At 44.5% G+C, this 19,530-nt stretch overlaps 1 protein-coding gene across 2 annotated transcripts in view; it reads right to left on the bottom strand.

The window, feature by feature from the left end:
- Positions 1-19,530, bottom strand: part of LOC137321608 (mucosa-associated lymphoid tissue lymphoma translocation protein 1-like) — a 137,026-nt gene that overhangs the window by 47,386 nt on the left and 70,110 nt on the right. For both annotated transcript variants that reach the window (XM_067984066.1, XM_067984074.1), the window contains exon 10: positions 14,895-15,098. In XM_067984066.1, coding sequence (XP_067840167.1) covers positions 14,895-15,098 — 204 coding nt within the window. The remainder of the gene's footprint in view (positions 1-14,894; positions 15,099-19,530) is intronic.

Genomic DNA, 19,530 nt, shown 5'->3' with positions numbered 1-19,530 from the left:
TCACCACTGCCCTCAACAACTTCTCCTTCGTATCCTTCCAGGGTGCCACCGGGGACATCGCCGACGTCTCTCAGCCGTCTGCACAAAAGAGCCCTGCAAATACACCTACACCCACTCTGCAGTGACACAATGGGTGGCATCAGTTGTGGGTCTTCATAGTGATCCTCAGGAAAGGGCATTATTGCACAAACCAGACAAGATTCGCAAAGACGTGGCAGTAGTGGTGACAATATAATATGTAATGTGAGTTGATCAGAAATCAAATATAAGTAAAAACCATGACAAACCCTCAAACATCCTTGATCAGCTCCTTCATGCTCATGACACGTTTGCCTTACGCTGCCTACTGCACATATGTGATGCATGCCCTGTGGCTGCAGCACAGGTAGTGGCAGGTTGAGTGAGGCTGACCGTGAAAGAGATGCATGAGAGGGTGAGTATGAGATAGAGCCATGAGATTGTATGAGGATTGGGTTGAGTGGTAGTGGTGGGATGAGTACTGGTGAGGTGAGTAAATGCAGTTAAGATGAGGATGAGCTTTGAGCGGGTGTGAGGAGTGATGTGACAGAGTAGTGTTGGCAGTGCAGAAGGAGATGTGGGGCGGGGGTGGTGATGTGGCAGACGGAGTGTAGGGGAATGAGTAAGTGTACTCACTTCGGCTGACCTACTTAGGTCATTGAAGCGCCTCCTGCACTGTATGCAGGTGGGCGATATGTTGTTGGTGCTGGTGACCTCCTCTGCCACCTCAAGCTAGGCCTTCGTGGTGGCAGAGGCAGGCCGCTTCCTCCCGCCCGCTGGGGAGAAGATCTCTGTCCTCCCCCTCCTCCTCACCCCATCTAATGATACCTGGAGTGAGGCATCATTAAACTGGGAGCAGCTTTCCCCCTGGGCTGCTCCCTGCTATAATTTTGCCTATTTTCTGCAGCATCAGTCAGTGGAGGACTGCCCCTTTAAATAGGGCTCCTCCAGCTGACAGCCTATGCTGCGAATGCGCAGTCCGCCCGCTGCGCAGCTTTCGAGCGCGAAACCTGGAAGCAAAGGTAAGCACCTTCAATCAAGCTGTGAATGCGTGTGGAGCACCCAGATTTCACTGGGCGCGTTACATTATGGGGGATTTTAACTATCATATTAACTGGACAAATCAAATTGGGCAGGTAGCCTTGAGGAAGAGTTTATTGAGTGTATTAGGGATGGATTTCTTGAGCAGTATGTAACTGAACCAACAAGGGGGCAAGCAACCTTGGACCTGGTCCTGTGTAATGAGCCAGGATTAATTAATAATGTCCTAGTTAAGGATCCCCTTGGAATGAGTGACCATAACATGGTTACATTCCATATCCAATTAGAGGGTGAGAAGGTTGGTTCTCAAATAAGCGTACTGAGCTTGAATAAAGGAGACTATGATGGTATGAGAGCGGAATTGATTAAAGTGGACTGGGAAAATAGATTAAAGGGTAAGACGGTACATGAGCAGTGGTGTTCATTTAAGGAGTTATTTTACAACTTTCAAAACAAATATATTCCACTGAGGAAAAAAGGGTGTAAAAGAAATGACAGCCATCCGTGGATAAGTAAAGAAATTAAGGACAGTATCCGACTAAAAACAAGGACATATAAGGTAGCCAAACTTAGTGGGAGGATAGAAGATTGGGAAGTCTTCAAAAGACAGCAAAAAGTAACAAAAGGATTGATTGAGAAAGGGAAGATAGATTATGAAAATAAATTAGCAAAAAATATAAAAACAGATAGCAAGAGTTTCTACAGTTATATAAAAAGAAAAAGGGTGGCTAAGGCAAACGTAGGTCCTTTAGAGGATGAGACCGGGAAATTAATGGTGGGAAACATGGAGATGGCAAAAATGCTGAACAAATATTTTGTTTCAGTCTTTACGGTAGAGGACACTAAGAATATCCCAACACTGGACAAACAGGGGGCTCTAGGGGGGGAGGAGCTAAATACGATTAAAATCACGAAGGAATTGGTACTCAGTAAATTAATGGGACTCAAGGCAGATAAATCCCCTGGACCTGATGGCTTCCATCCTAGGGTCTTGAGGGAAGTGGCAGTAGGGATTGTGGATGCTTTGGTAATAATTTTCCAAAATTCTCTGGACTCGGCAAAGGTCCCGGCAGATTGGAAAACTGCCAATGTAACACCCTTATTTAAAAAGGGTAGTAGGCAGAAGGCTGGAAATTATAGACCAGTTAGCTTAACATCTGTGGTGGGTAAAATTTTGGAGTCTATTATTAAGGAGACAGTAGCAGAACATTTGGATAAACATAATTCAATAGGACAAAGTCAGCATGGCTTTACAAAGGGGAATTCATGTCTGACAAATTTGCTTGAGTTCTTTGAGGACATAACGTACAGGGTGGATAAAGGGGAACCAGTGGACGTAGTGTATTTGGACTTCCAGAAGGCATTCGACAAGGTGCCACATAAAAGATTATTGCTCAAGATAAAGAATCACTGGATTGGGGGTAATATTCTGGCATGGGTGGAGGATTGGTTATCTAACAGGAAGCAGAGAGTTGGGATAAATGGTACATTCTCGGACTGGCAACCTGTAGCCAGTGGTGTTCCGCAGGGGTCGGTGCTGGGTCCCCAACTCTTTACAATCTATATTAACGATTTGGAGGAGGGGACCGAGTGTAACATATCAAAGTTTGCAGATGATACAAAGATGGGAGGGAAAGTAGAGAGTGAGGAGGACATAAAAAACCTACAAGGGGATATAGACAGGCTGGGTGAGTGGGCGGAGATTTGGCAGATGCAATACAATATTGGAAAATGTGAGGTTATGCACTTTGGCAGGAAAAATCGGAGAGCAAGTTATTATCTTAATGGCGAGAAACTGGAAAGTACTGCAGTACAAAGGGATCTGGGGATCCTAGTGCAAGAAAATCAAAAGGTTAGTTTGCAGGTGCAGCAGGTGATCAAGAAGGCCAACGGAATGTTGGCTTTTATTGCTAGGGGGATAGAATATAAAAACAGGGAGGTATTGCTGCAGTTATATAAGGTATTGGTGAGACCGCACCTGGAATACTGCATACAGTTTTGGTCTCCATACTTAAGAAAAGACATACTTGCTCTCGAGGCAGTACAAAGAAGGTTCACTCAGTTAATCTCGGGGATGAGGGGGCGGACATATGAGGAGAGGTTGAGTAGATTGGGACTCTACTCATTGGAGTTCAGAAGAATGAGAGGCGATCTTATTGAAACATATAAGATTGTGAAGGGGCTTGATCGGGTGGATGCGGTGAGGATGTTCCCAAGGATGGTTGAAACTAGAACTAGGGGGCATAATCTTAGAATAAGGGGCTGCTCTTTCAAAACTGAGATGAGGAAAAACTTCTTCACTCAGAGGGTAGTAGGTCTGTGGAATTTGCTGCCCCAGGAAGCTGTGGAAGCTACATCATTAAATAAATTTAAAACAGAAATAGACAGTTTCCTAGAAGTAAAGGGAATTAGGGGTTACGGGGAGCGGGCAGGAAATTGGACATGAATTTAGATTTGAGGTTAGGATCAGATCAGCCATGATCTTATTGAATGGCGGAGCAGGCTCGAGGGGCCGATTGGCCTACTCCTGCTCCTATTTCTTATGTTCTTATGTTACCCACGCGCCCAGTCGATCCCCCGCTGCCAACCCACTTCCCTCCTAATATCGGGCCCATGGTTGCAAAATGACCAAGGTTGGGAAGTAAATATTCCAGGATACATGACATTTAGAAAAGACAGGCAGAATGGAAAAGGAGCGGGTGTCGCCCTAATAATAAAGGATGACATAAGGACAGGGGTGAGAAAGGATCTTGGCTCGGAAGATCAGGAAGTAGAATCAATATAGATGGAAATAAGAAATAACAAGGGGCAGAAAACAGCGGTGGGAGTAGTTTATAGGCCCCCAATTGTAGCAATACCGTTGGACAGAGTATTAATCATCAAATAATAGGAACTTGTAACAAAGGAAATGCAGTCATCATGGAGGACTTTAATCTGCATATAGACTGGGCAAAACAAATTGGCGAAGATAGTTTGGAAGTTCATGGAATGTATTCCAAATTGGCAAAGGAAGTTTGGAAGTTCATGGAATGTATTCAAGATAGTTTCCAAGAGCAATACGTCATGGAACCAACCAGGGAACAGGCTATTTTAGATCTTATATTGTGTAATGAGATAGGGTTAATTAGTAATCTCACAGTAAAAGAGCCTCTGGGGAAGAGAGATCATAATATGATAGAATTTCACATTGAGTTTGAAAGTAACATACTTAAGTCAGAAACTAGAGTCTTAAACCTTAAATAAAGCCAATTACATAGGTATGAGGGGCGAGTTGACAAAGGTAGATTGGGAAATTAAATTGAAGGGTTTGACAGTTGAAAAGCAATGGCAAAAATTTAAAGAAATATTTCAATAGTCTCAACAAATATATATTCCTTTGAGAAATAAAAACTCCACAGGAAAAGTGATCCACATGTGGCTAACTAACGAAGTTAAGGAGAGTATTAGATTGAAAGAAGAGGCCTATAATATTGCTAAGAAGAGTAATAAGTCTGGGGATTGGGAGAGTTTTAGGAACCAACAAAGGACGACCAAAAAATTGATATAGAGAGAGAAAATAGAATATGAAAGTAAACTAGCATGAAATATAAAAACAGATTGTAAGAGCTTCTACAAGTATGTAAAAAGGAAGAGAGTAGCAAAAGGAAACATTGGTCCCTTAGAGGCTGAGACAGGAGAAATTCTAATGGACAATCAGGAAATGGCAGATGCATTAAACAAATATTTTGTATCTGTCTTCACAGTAGAAAACACAAAATGAATACCAAAAGTAGTGGGGAACCAAGGGGTGAATGAGAGTGAGGAACTTAAAACAGTTAATATTACTAGAGAAAAAGTACTGGACAAACTAATGGAACTAAAAGCTGATAAATCCCTTTGACCTGATGGCCTACATCCTAGAGTTGTAAAAGAGATGGCTGCAGAGATAGTGGATACATTGGTTATGATCTTCCAAACTTCTCTAGATTCTGGAATGGTCCCAGTGTAACTGGAAGGTAGTAAATGTTACCCCACTAGTCAAGGGAGGGAGAGGGAAAACAGGGAACTACAGGCCAATTAGCTTGACAACGGTCGTCGGGAAAATGCTGGAATCCATTATTAAGAAAGTGGTAACAGGGCACTTAGAAAATCAGAATAAGATTAGGCAGAGTCAACATGGTTTTATGAAAGGGAAATCGTGTTTGACAAATTTATTAGAGTTTTTTGAGGATGTAACTAGCAGTGTAGATAAAGGGGAACCAATGGATGTAGTATATTTGGATTTTCAAAAGGCATTCGGTAAAGTGCTACATAAAAGGTTGTTACACAAGGTAAGGGCTTATGGGGTTGGGGATAATATATTAGCATGGATAGATGATTGGTTAAAGGACAGAAAACAGAGAGTAGGGATAAACAAGTCATTCTCAGGTTGGCAGGCTGTAACTAGTGGGGTGCTGCAAGGATTGGTGCTTGGGCCTCGGCTATTTACAATCTAAACTAATGACTTAGGTGAAGGGACCGAGTGTAATGATTCCAAGTTTGCTGACGATATAAAGCTAGGTGGAAAAGTAAGCTGTGAGGAGGACACTAAGAGTCTGCAAAGGGATATAGACAGATTAAGTGAGTGGGCAAGAAGGTGGCAGATGGAGTATAATGTGGGGAAATGTGAGGTTATTCACTTTGGTAAGAAGAATAGAAAAACAGAATATTTTTTAAATGGTGAGAAACTATTAAATGTTGGTTTTCAGAGAGACTTGGGTGCCCTCGTACAAGAAACACAAAAAGTGAGTATGCCAGTACAGCAGGCAATTAGGAAAGCAAATGGCATGTTGGCCTTTATTGCAAGGGTGTTGGAGTATAAGGTTAGGGAAGTCTTACTACAGTTGTACCGGGCTTTAGTGAGACCTCACCTGGAGTACTACATACAGTTTTGGTCTCCTAATCTAAGGAAGGATCTACTTGCCTCAGAGGTGGTGCAACGAAGGTTCACTAGATTCATTCCTGGGATGAGAGGGTTATCCTATGAAGAGAGGTTGAGTAGAATGGGCCTATACTCTCTGGAGTTTAGAAGAATGAGAGGTGATCTCATTGAAACATATAAGATTATGAGGGGGCTTGACAGAGTAGATGTTGAAAGATTGGTTCCCCTGGCTAGAGAGTCTAGAATTAGGGGGCATATTCGCAGGATAAGGGGTTGGCCATTCAAGACTGAGATGAGGAGGAATTTCTTCACTCAGGGTTGTGAATCTTTGGAATTCTCTACCCCAGAGGATTGTGGATGCTGAGTCATTGAGTATATTCAAGGCTGAGATGGATAGATTATTGGACTCTAGGGGAAATCAAGAGATATGGGGATCAGACGGGAAAATGGAGTTGAGGTTGAAGATCGGCCATGATCTGATTGAATGGCAGAGCAGGCTCAAGGGACCGTATGGTGTACTCCTGCTCCTATTTCTTATGTTCTTATGAAAGGCTTTTGCCACCTAAAGTATGCATAAACACAGAGCTTTCGGTGCTGCTCTCTGCATGTTGCAAAGAGGCAATATTCCTTTCTGCTGTCAAAAGTAGACTGATTCTTATCAAATTTTCATCTGCAACAGAAAAGACTTCTCAGCAACAGCCACAGGATGCGTTGGTGGGCACTTGAAGCCTCAGACTCGCAGCCTCATGCATTCAGCTATCTTGCTTGCAATCACAATTAGTAGGGTGTTTGAGCATGCTCCTGCTTGAAAGAGATCAAGCTGCCACAGAAAGAACTCAGCTGCACCAACTATTGTTAGTTTGGTTTGTCCTGAGTTCACCACTTTTTAAATCCACACTGAAAGCAAGGCTGACTTATATTATCTGGTGTCATCTAAAGAGAACAATACACCCAGGCTATATGCACGGGGTGAAATGAAAATGAGCACAGAAATACCTACAACGCATCGATTCCCTTGACACTTTCAACTCCCTGATCATAAAACATTTTTACAGTAATTACAAAGGTTATTTTTGACAGCCATGTTCATGCAGATCCCTTGAAAAATGATTCCACTGTACAAAACTTCTGTTGCTGATTTTAAGTTGACTTATTTATCCAATTTATGGAATGCACTGGCCACAACTGGATTATTCATTGACTAAATGATAAAATCAGAAAACTAACTCGATCTTTTAAAATTAATTCTGCAAATATTTTAAAACTTTTCCCTCCTTTTCCCCCCTCCTCTCCATTCTGGAGCATGGTTTCACAGACTGGCAAGCTCTCTTCACTCAAGTGCTCGTTTTTCATCAGTTTTCCGACTCAAATGGGCCCGAATATTTACGGGGAGGCGGGGAGGGTGCAGATGAGGCCAAAAAAGGCCGAAGAAACCGGCAAGGCCAGGGACGGGGAGGTCCTGCCACTCTTAACAACAGGACCTCATTAACATCTTGTAGCTCCATCTCCCGCCTGGCAGCCGGCCAAATGGACAGCCTGGCCGGCGGGCAGAGGGTATTACCAGCGGCAGGAGGCTGCAGCCAGGGACCCTTGAGGACGGTCCCTGGCTGTCGGGAGGGGGAGAAGGTCAGCAATAGGGGCTGAGAGGGGGGTGGGAGGGGGGAGATTAGCAATTGGGGGTGGTAGGGGTGGGCGGAGAGGCCCCTAAGGGGGGCTGGGGGGATGCTGGAGATCAGGGCTGGGGGAGGGAGGCTGGTGATTGGGGTGGGGGGCCGGGGTGGGGGGGGGGGGGGGGGGGGGAGATTGGCGATCGGGACTAGGGGAGGCTGAAGGATTCCTTGAGGGGCACGGGGAGCATTCCTGCTCCTTCTGGCCCCACAAGGAGTGCTAAAATAGACTTACCTTGGGGAGCCAGCAGCTCACGCCTCCACTGCCGAGTTCCTTGACCCCCTGGGAAACCCGTGCAGCATGAGTTAATTGCAAATGCACTGTAGGAGCCTGATTTGAATATGTTAATAACGTCCCACCGTCGGACACCCCGATATCCGCTGCCGTAAAAATGGCGTTTGCAACCATCTTCAGCCAGAAGTGCCGAGTGGATGATCCAACTCGGCCTCCTCCCGATATACCCATCAACACAGAAGCCAATCTTCAGCCAATTCGATTCACTCCATGTGATATCAAGAAACGGCTGAGTGCACTGGATACAGCAAAGGCTATGAGCCCCGACAACATCCCGGCTGTAGTGCTGAAGACTTGTGCTCCAGAACTAGCTGCACCTCCAGCCAAGCTGTTCCAGTACAGCTACAACATTGGCGTCTAGCCGACAATGTGGAAAATTGCCCAGGTATGTCCTGTCCACAAAAAGCAGGACAAATCCATTCCGGCCAATTACCGCCCCATCAGTCTACTCTCAATCATCAGCAAAGTGATGGAAGGTGTCGTCGACAGTGCTATCAAGCGGCACTTACTCACCAATAACATCCTCACCGATGCTCAGTTTGGGTTCCGCCAGGACCACTCGGCTCCAGACCTCATTACAGCCTTGGTCCAAACATGGACAAAAGAGCTGAATTCCAGAGGTGAGGTGAGAGTGACTGCCCTTGACATCAAGGCAGCATTTGACCGAGTGTGACACCAAGGAGCCCTAGTAAAACTGAAATCAATGGGAATCGGGGGAAAGCTCTCCTGTGGCTGGAGTCATACCTGGCACAAAGGAAGATGGTAGTGGTTGTTGGAGGCCAATCATCTCAGCCCCAGGGCATTGCTGCAGGAGTTCCTCAGGGCAGTGTCCTAGGCCCAACCATCTTCAGCTGCTTCATCAATGACCTTCCCTCCATTATAAGGTCAGAAATGGGGATGTTCGCTGATGATTGCACAATGTTCGATTCGCAACCCCTCAGATAGTGAAGCAGTCCGTGCCCACATGCAGCAAGACCTGGACAACATCCAGGCTTGGGCTCATAAGTGGCAAGTAACATTCACACCAGATAAGTGCCAGGCAATGACCATCTCCAACAAGAGAGAGTCTAACCACCTCCCCTTGACATTCAACGGCATTACCATCGCCGAATCCCCCACCATCAACATCCAGGGGGTCACCATTGACCAGAAACTTAACTGGACCAGCCATATAAATATTGTGGCTACAACAGCAGGTCAGAGGCTGGGTATTCTGCGACGAGTGACTCACCTCCTGACTCCCCAAAGCCTTTCCACCATCTACAAGGCACAAGTCAGGAGTGTGATGGAATACTCTCCACTTGCCTGGATGAGTGCAGCTCCAACAACACTCAAGAAGCTCGACACCATCCAGGACAAAGCAGCCCGCTTGATTGGCACCCCATCCACCACCCTAAACATTCACTCCCTTCACCACCAGCGCACTGTGGCTGCAGTGTGCACCATCCACAGGATGCACTGCAGCAACTCGCGAAGGCTTCTTTGACAGCACCTCCCAAACCCGCGACCTCTACCACCTAGAAGGACAAGAGCAGCCGGCACATGGGAACAACACCACCTGCACGTTCCCCTCTAAGTCACACACCATCCCGACTTGGAAATGTATCGCCGTTCCTTCATCGTCACTGGGTCAAAATCCTGGAACTCCCTTCCTAACAGCACTGTGGGAGAACCTTCACCACACGGACTGCAGCGGTTTAAGAAGGCAGCTCACCACCACCTTGTCAAGGGCAATTAGGGATGGGCATTAAATGCTGGCCTCGCCAGCGATGCCCACATCCCGTGAACGAATAAAAAAAATGTGCGACGGATTGGGGTCATGTTCTCCGCATTTCACTTTTTAACCCCCGACCCTCTCCCGGGGCGGGGGGGGGGGGGCGGGGCGGGTTGCGAGGGATATTATCGAGGCCTGAGTGTCAGCAGGGTATTCAACTGTGGAAAGTATTACAGCTGGATTCAATCCTGTCCTCACCTGGCATTCACGCACTTTCCAGCAGGGGCCAGTAGATAATAATCAGGACCAGCTGACAGCAACTAGGTCATCACAGATCATGTAACACGCATTACACTCAACATCTCCACCTGTGGCACACACACCACTCAACAACTTTCTGCAGAATGCACAAGACCCTCAACCTCTCCCGTCTATGATAACACACAATAGCAAATGTCTCCTTGAGCAACACACACTCAACCTTTCCCCATTTGATGCACACACTATCTGTATCTAACTCTATCACTATCACTATCTAACTCTATCTGTGAGGCTGTCTTGTAATTATCCAGTCAGCCTCAGTCCTGAAAACTCAAATTCCATTTCTTTTTCATGCAAGACCAGAGCGGGGTAACTAAGCTAAGGCAAGTCATGGCAGCAGACCTCGCACCCGTGATATGCTCCTCCTGCAAGATGTGGGAAGTCATGGACACTACCAGTGTCCCTGCCGACCATGTGTGCGGGAAGTGTGTCCACCTGCAGCTACTGACCGATCGTATCTCGGAGCTGGAGCTGCGGGTGGACTCACTGTGGAGCATCCGCGATGCAGAGAAACTCGTGGATAGCACGTTTAGCGAGTTGGTCACACCGCAGGTAAAGGGTATACAGGCAGGAAGTGAATGGGTGACCACCAGGAAGAGTAAGAGATGCAGGCAGGTCGTGCAGGGGTCCCCTGTGGCCATCCCCCTCTCAAACAGATATGCCACTTTGGATGCTGTTGGGGGGGATGACTTATCAGGGGAAGGCAGCAGCAGCCAACTTCCTGGCACCACGGGTAGCTCTGCTGCACAGGCTGGGAGGAAAAAGAGTGGCAGAGCTATAGTGATAGGGGACTCAATTGTAAGGGGAATAGACAGGCGTTTCTGCGGCCGCAACCGAGACTCCAGGATGGTGTGTTGCCTCCCTGGTGCAAGGATCAAGGATGTCTCGGAGCGGCTACAGAACATTTTGGAGGGGGAGGGCGAACAGCCAGCTGTCGTGGTGCACATAGGCACCAACGATATAGGTAAAAAAGGGGATGAGGTCCTAAAAGCAGAATATAGGGAGTTAGGAGGTAAATTAAAAAATAGGACCTCAAAGGTAGTAATCTCAGGATTGCTGCCAGTGCCACGTGCTAGTCAGAGTAGAAATAGGAGGATATTTCAAATGAATACGTGGCTAGAGGAATGGTGCAAGGGGGAGGGATTCAAATTCCTGGGACACTGGAAACGGTTCTGGGGGAGGTGGGACCAGTACAAACCGGACGGTCTGCACCTGGGCAGGGCCGGGACCGCTGTCCTAGGAGGAGTGTTTGCTAGTGCTGTTGGGGAGGGTTTAAACTAAAGTGGCAGGGGGTTGGGAACCTGAGCAGGGAGAGAGAGGAAAGCGTAACAGGAAGGGACAGAAGGTATGGAGTAATAGGTAAAGTGTTAAAAAAGGAAAAAGCAGGAACTAAGCGTCACAAAACAGATTTGAAAGTTCTTTATCTGAATGCACGTAGCATTCGTAATAAAATGGACGAGTTAACGGCACAAATAACTACGTATGGGTATGATCTTGTGGCCATTACAGAAACATGGCTGCAGGGTGACAACGACTGGGAATTAAATATGCCAGGGTATTTAACAATCAGGAAGGACAGGCAGGAAGGAAGGGGAGGTGGGGTGGCTATGTTAATAAAGGAAGGAATCACTGTAATACAGAGAAATGATATTGGGACAAAGCATCAAGATAATGAAACAGTTTGGGTGGAGATAAGGAATAATAAGGGGAAAAAAACATTAGTGGGTGTAGTATATAGGCCTCCTAATAGTTGCAACTCTGCTGGAAGAAGTATTAATCAGGAGATAGTCGGGGCATGTAATAAGGGAACAGCCATAATTATGGGGGATTTTAATTATCATATTAACTGGACAAATCAAATTGGGCAGAGCAGCCTTGAGGACGAGTTCATTGAGTGCATCAGGGATGGATTTCTTGAGCAGTATGTAACTGATCCTACAAGGGGGCAGGCAACCTTGGACCTGGTCCTGTGTAATGAGTCAGGATTAATTAATAATGTCCTAGTTAAGGATCCCCTTGGAACGAGCGACCACAACATGGTTGAATTCCATATCCAATTAGAGGGTGAGAAGGTTGATTCTCAAACAAGCGTACTGAGCTTGAATAAAGGAGACTATGATGGTATGAGAGCGGAATTGATTAAAGTGGACTGGGAAAATAGATTAAAGGGTAAGACGGTACATGAGCAGTGGTGTTCATTTAGGGAGTTATTTTACAACTTTCAAAATAAATATATTCCACTGAGGAAAAAAGGGTGTAAAAGAAATGACAGCCATCCGTGGCTAAATAAAGAAATCAAGGATAGTATCCGACTAAAAACAAGGACATATAAGGTAGCCAAACTTAGTGGGAGGATAGAAGATTGGGAATTCTTCAAAAGACAGCAAAAAGTAACTAAAGGATTGATTAAGAAAGGGAAGTTAGATTATGAAAAGAAATTAGCAAAAAATATAAAAACAGATAGCAAGAGTTTCTATAGTTATATAAAAAGAAAAAGGGTGGCTAAGGCAAACGTAGGTCCCTTAGAGGATGAGACCGGGAAATTAATGGTGGGAAACATGGAGATGGCAAAAATGCTGAACAAATATTTTGTTTCAGTCTTTACAGTAGAGGACACTAAGAATATCCCAACACTGGACAAACAGGGGACTCTCGGGGGGGGAGGAGCTAAATACGATTAAAATCACTCAGGAGATGGTACTCAGTAAAATAATGGGACTCAAGGCGGATAAATCCCCTGGACCTGATGGCTTCCATCCTAGGGTCTTGAGGGAAGTGGCAGTAGGGATTGTGGATGCTTTGGTGATAGTTTTCCAAAATTCCCTGGACTCAGGAGAGGACCCGGCAGATTGGAAAACTGCTAATGTAACACCGTTATTTAAAAAGGGTAGTAGGCAGAAGGCTGGAAATTATAGGCCAGTTAGCTTAACATCTGTGGTGGGTAAAATTTTGGAGTCTATTATTAAGGAGACAGTAACGGAACATTTAGATAAGCATAATTTAATAGGACAAAGTCAGCATGGCTTTATGAAGGGGAAGTCATGTCTGACAAATTTGCTTGAGTTCTTCGAGGATATAACGTATAGGGTGGATAAAGGGGAACCAGTGGACGTAGTGTATTTAGACTTCCAGAAGGCATTCGACAAGGTGCCACATAAAAGATTATTACTTAAGATAAAAAATCACGGGATTGGGGGTAATATTCTGGCATGGGTGGAGGATTGGTTATCGAACAGGAAGCAGAGAGTTGGGATAAATGGTTCATTTTCGGACTGGCAACCAGTAACCAGTGGTGTTCCACAGGGGTCGGTGCTGGGTCCCCAACTCTTTACAATCTATATTAACGATTTGGAGGAGGGGACCGAGTGCAACATATCAAAATTTGCAGATGATACAAAGATGGGAGGGAAAGTAGAGAGTGAGGAGGACATAAAAAACCTGCAAGGGGATATAGACAGGCTGGGTGAGTGGGCGGAGATTTGGCAGATGAAATATAATATTGGAAAATGTGAGGTTATGCACTTTGGCAGGAAAAATCAGAGAGCAAGTTATTTTCTTAATGGCGAGAGACTGGAAAGTACTGCAGTACAAAGGGATCTGGGGGTCCTAGTGCAAGAAAATCAAAAAGTTGGTATGCAGGTGCAGCAGGTGATCAAGAAAGCCAACGGAATGTTGGCTTTTATTGCTAGGGGGATAGAATATAAAAACAAGGAGGTATTGCTGCAGTTATATAAGGTATTGGTGAGACCACACCTGGAATAGTGCATACAGTTTTGGTCTCCATACTTAAGAAAAGACATACTTGCTCTCGAGGCAGTACAAAGAAGGTTCACTCGGTTAATCCCGGGGATGAGGGGGCGGACATATGAGGAGAGGTTGAGTAGATTGGGACTCTACTCATTGGAGTTCAGAAGAATGAGAGGCGATCTTATTGAAACATATAAGATTGTGAAGGGTCTTGATCGGGTGGATGCAGTAAGGATGTTCCCAAAGATGGGTGAAACTAGAACTAGGGGGCATAATCTTAGAATAAGGGGCTGCTCTTTCAAAACTGAGATGAGGAGAAACTTCTTCACTCAGAGGGTGGTCGGTCTGTGGAATTTGCTGCCCCAGGAAGCTGTGGAAGCTACATCATTAGATAAATTTAAAACAGAAATAGACAGTTTTCTAGAAGTAAAGGGAATTAGGGGTTATGGGGAGCGGGCAGGAAATTGGACATGAAGCTGAGTTCGGATCGGTCAATGCCCTGTGGGTGGCGGAGAGGGCCCAGGGGCTATGTGGCCGGGTCCTGCTCCGACTTCTTGTGTTCTTTAGATTTGTGGTTGGGATCAGATCAGCCATGATCTTATTGAATGGCGGAGCAGGCTCGAGGGGCCGATTGGCCTACTCCTGCTCCAATTTCTTATGTTCTTATGTTCTTATGTTCTTAAGACAAAGACACAGAGGAACTCTGTTATCTATCTCACCCTGTTTCAGGAGGGATGTACAAGGGGCAGCTAATCCCATATTGCCTGTTGTTACACTATCGCCCAATGGCCAAAATTACCCCATCTGACTCACAATTAATGAGTCACAATGCACATAACCCAGAAGCAATGAAGTGAATTGAGATTAGTACAGGCCAAAAATCGAATTTGGGACCTTCCTGGTCTGTGTGACACAGTTCCACACTGAGCATTGTATTTATTAACTGAGCCACTGCGTACCCAGGGATATTCATTTGATTGAACTACAGTTCTTCTACTCCTTGATCACACTAAGACCATATGGAGAGTTGTTTTAAAACATGAATAAACAGTATAAATCTAAGCCCTCAAAAGGCCATAGTGTGTCAAGTAATTTGCTTTGAATTTGATCCCCTCCCTCCGGAAACTGCCATTTTGAAGTAACATGATTTAACTGCCAGAGCACATTGAAATGTATTGAAAACAAACATACCATACACTCCCTTGTCCAGCAAGAGTAAGAATTCATACACTGCATTCCGCATCTCCGATTCGGTGAGGTCCAACAAAGATACCACTTTAAAATCGAGCTGCCGCAGCAAATTGGTCAGTTCGTATACATCCACCATTGGTGCCTTTAGCTTAGGATGGTTGTGATAGGACATGTTGCCAATCAGAAGAGCCACCTTGTCTGTAGCTACAAAGATAATGATTTTAGAATAATATCACTTTCATAGCACCAAAATGTGCTCTTTTTAAATATCTAGATGAGAATTACAGTACTGAAACGCAGTAATTTTTTCTCTGACCCTTTATTTATTCTGCTTACACTCAATTGTCAGAATGGAATTTGTTAAAAAGGTTACTCTAATATTGGCATTTTTTCACAGCCCAAAACTGGATAGAGTCTGGGATTTTGGGCAGGACTTTAGCATGATTTAATTCATCTTTATTTTGTCCATTTTTGGCTTCAAATCTCCCCTCTACTTTTTCTACAACAAAATAAAGTTCATCAGTTTGCACCTTCAGTAAGGAGTAAAGTTCTAGTTATTTGATATGATATATTTTATATTCTATATATATTTTGCCTCTAATTACCAGGCAGCAAACTTCAGTCCTAAATGTATATACGAATGATCTAACTGATATAAATCTAAAAACCCATGCAAGCAGAACTTTTTTAGCCACTCTTGCTATCTACTAACTAACCACTGTTCGTACACAGACAGAAACACAACTAGGGGCTGCCAACAAAAAAAACGTTTTAAAAAGAAGAGGCTTGCAAAACACAGAATTCTGTCTGCTGAAAATATGGCAATAGTTTTTCAATTGACCCTGTACCAGGTAACTGAGGTAGCATAAAGATGCAGTTGATGTTTTACCTCCTGAAAGCGTTAGTTGCACACAGTTAATAAACAAATAGGTGCAGCAGCATCACATCACAAACTCAGGATAGCGAGAGAAAAAAGACTGAGGGAATGGAGTACAAAAGTTGGGGAGAACAAGGAAAGATTGTCCAAGTTTTTACTATGAACCAAGATCACCATGAATAACTTTACACTTTTTACACTTCCAATTGTAAAAACAGTGAACATTTGGTATGTCGTGTAAACAGTAGTGGTCAGGGGAGTGCACCACTTTAATGAATTAAATGCAAATCACTTTTACTCATACTGAACTTGCCTCTCAGCAGTAACCAACCTTTACACGGCAGCTGGGACAATATAGAAATTCAGAGAAGTCTTGGGGAGAGAAGCACAATGTCGGGGTGGGTAGGGGCAGAAGCAGAAAAGTCAGGTAGGTCAGGTGAGAAGTGTGCAGCGAGAGAAACCCGAGAGTTGGGTGGGTGGAGAGAGAAGCACAAGAGAGTGGCTAGAATACGGAATCCATAAATTTTTTAAAAATGCAATTAGATAGCTGCTTGAAAAAGAGGGATATTAATGGGCATGGGAGTGATCAGGAGAGTGAGATTAGGCTAGGTGGTTTGTGGGGAAAAACACTAGCAAACACTTGATGGACTGAATGGCCTGTTTTTGTGCTGTAACGTTCTATGAATCTAAGAGTCGGGGTTTGAGAGAAGAAGTACAAGGGCCGAGGAATGTGGGGAAAGTCGTGCAACAGTTGGGTTGGACATGGGGGTGTACTCGTGTACACTTTTTAATCTCCTGAGGTGGTGAAAATAAATGCTGTACCTGGCTCCTCGCTCAGAACTCCTGCTGTCCCTCTGGGAGGGTGCAGTGGGCAGGAATGTCAGGAATCCCAATCTTGCAAAACTATTGTGAAAATTCCTGCCTTCGACAGCATCCCATCTCTCGGAGCAGCAGAAGGTAGGAGCAGAGAACAGCGTAGAGGGAGAAAATCAGCAGGAACTGAGGAGTGAGGGGAGAGAAATGTGCCAGTGGGTACTGAGGGGGTGGAAAGTGCCAGCATGAACCGAAGGGGAGAGAGGTGTACCGATGTGAACTGTGGGGAGAGAGGGTGAACAGTGAGAGTATGATTTGGGAAAAGAGGAGTGTTAGCATGAATGGAGGGAAGGGGAAGAAGGTGGTCATCAGGATTTGAGGGAGGAGAAGGAGAAGAGTGCTAGCATGAACTACAGGTGGGGGTAAGTGCCAGCAAGAACTGAGAGGGAGGAGTGTGAATTGAGGTGGAAGAGAAACAAGAATTCCAGCAAAAAGAGATTAAAGTATATCAGCTTGAACTAGAGGAACGAGGGGAAGAAGAAAACTGCTTCTTGAATTTAGGGTGGTGTGAATAAGGTTGCCTCCATGTCCGTGCCGGAATCCGAGGAAATTAAACTAAGTCTTTAATTTACTATACGCACTATATTTTTAACTATAAACTATAAATAAATAGCTAAATAATTAAATATTCAGAATAATTAATTGCTAATTAATTTAAAATCAAGCTAAAATCCATCTAATAAATATAATCTAGACCTTAAGTATTTCTGATAGTTCTAGAATTAAATTAATATTAATTAATAAATAAATAAATAAATGGCCATGCAGGCTGTATGTCAGGACTGTGATATGTGAGTTTGTGGACAGTGAGACTGTCCCAGATTGCCACGTCTGCTTGAAATGTCTCTTTCTTGAGTCACTCCAGCTCAGAATCCTTCAGCTGGAGTGCGAGTTAGAGACACTCCGACACATAAGTCAGCAGGGGAACAAAGGGGAAGTAGAGAAGGAGGTCCCGTAGACACTGGTCCTATCCAGCAGGTACAATGTACTTTCTACCTGTGAGGATAAGGTTGTAGGCTGTGGGGAGGACAGCCAGAATGCTAACCATGGCACCATGGAGCAGGAGGCAGTCCAAGGTGGGGAGGAGCAGAATAGAAAGGTTGTAGTCATAGGGGATTCAATAATTAGGGTCCTCTGCAATCGTGACCAAAAATCCAGGAGGGTGTGTTGCCTACCTGGTGCAAGGGTAACGGATATCTCGGAGCAACTGGAGAGGAACTTGGAAAGAGAGTTGTCGTGGTCCATGTTGGAACCAATGACATAGGGTGGAAAAGGGAGGAGGTCCTGCTAAGGGAATATCAGGAGTTAGGAATTAAATTTAAAAACAGGACCTCATGGGTGGTAATCTCGGGATTACTACCCGAGCCATGTGCTAATTGGCACAGGGATAGACAGATCAGGAAGGTGAATGTGTGCCTGAAAGAATGGTGTGGGAAGGAGGGGTTCCATTTCATGGGACACTGGCACCGGTACTGGGACAGGAAGGAGGTGTACTGCTGGGACAGGCTCCACCTGAACTGGAATGGGACCAATGTCCTAGTGGAAAGGATAAATAGGCCTGTTGATAGGACTTTAAACTAGTAAGACTGAGGGAGGGATCTGGTGAGCATAACATAAGTGGGAGAACCGTCACCACATGGACTGCAGCGATTCAAGAAGGCGGCTCACCACCACCTTCTCGAGGGCAATTAGGGATGGGCAATAAATGCCGGCCTTGCCAGCGACGCCCACATCCCGTGAACGAATAAAAAATTTTTTAAAAAATAAATAAATAAATAAATAAATAAATAAAAGAAATAGGAAATGAGAGTAAAGGTCAGACCAAGATAAGAAATAAGGGTAACATAAATGGTCAGTTAAACAAATACTTTGGTTCTGTCTTCACAGAAGAGAACACAAATAACTTCCCAGAAATGCTAGGGAACCAAGAGACCAGTGAGAAGGAGGAATTAAAGGAAATTAGTATTAGTAAAAAAAAAGTGCTGGAGAAATTAATGGGACTGAAAGCCGATAAATGCCCAGGGCGTGATAATCTGCATCCCAGAGTACTAAAAGAAGTAGCCAAGGAAATAATGGATGCATTAGTTGTCATCTTCCAAAATTCTATAGATTATGGAACAGTTCCTACAGATTGGAGGGTGGCAAATGTAACCCCACGATTTAAAAAAGGAGGGAGAGAAAACAGGGAACTACAGATCGGTTAGCCTAACTTCAGTAGTAGGGAAAATGCTAGTCTATTATAAAGGATGTGATAACAGGACACTTAGAAAATATCAACGGGATTAGACAAAGTCAACATGGATTTATGAAAGGGAAATCATGTATGACAAACCTACTGGAGTTTTTTGAGGATGTAACTGGGAGAATAGATGAGGGAGAACCAGTAGATGTAGTTTATTTGGATTTTCAGAAGGCCTTTGATAAAGTCCCACACAAGAGGTTAGTGTGCAAAATTAAAGCACATGGGATTGGGGGTAATATACTGGCATGCATTGAAAATTGGTTAAAAGACAGTAAACAGAGAGTAGGAATAAACGGGTCTTTTTCGGGGTGGCAGGCAGTGACTGGTGGGGTACCGCAGGGATCAATGCTTGGGCCCCAGCTATTCACAATATATATCAATGATTTGGATGAGGGAACCAAATGTAATATTTCCAAGTTTGCTGACGACACAAAACTAGATGGGATTGTGAGTAGTGAGGAGGATGCAAAGAGGCTTCAAGGCGATTTAGACAAGTTGAGTGAGTGGGCAAATACATGGCAGATGCAGTATAATGTGGATAAATATGAAGTTATCCACTTTGGAAGGAAAAACAGAAAGGTAGAGTATCATTTAAATGATTTGCCTTCCTAACTGCTTGCTGCACCTGCATATTTACTTTCAGT

Source organism: Heptranchias perlo, chromosome 1, assembly GCF_035084215.1.
Source record: "Heptranchias perlo isolate sHepPer1 chromosome 1, sHepPer1.hap1, whole genome shotgun sequence".
Lineage (NCBI taxonomy): Eukaryota > Metazoa > Chordata > Chondrichthyes > Hexanchiformes > Hexanchidae > Heptranchias > Heptranchias perlo.
Note: the sequence above shows the minus strand (reverse complement) of the source record. Positions and strands in the feature narration are given on the sequence as shown.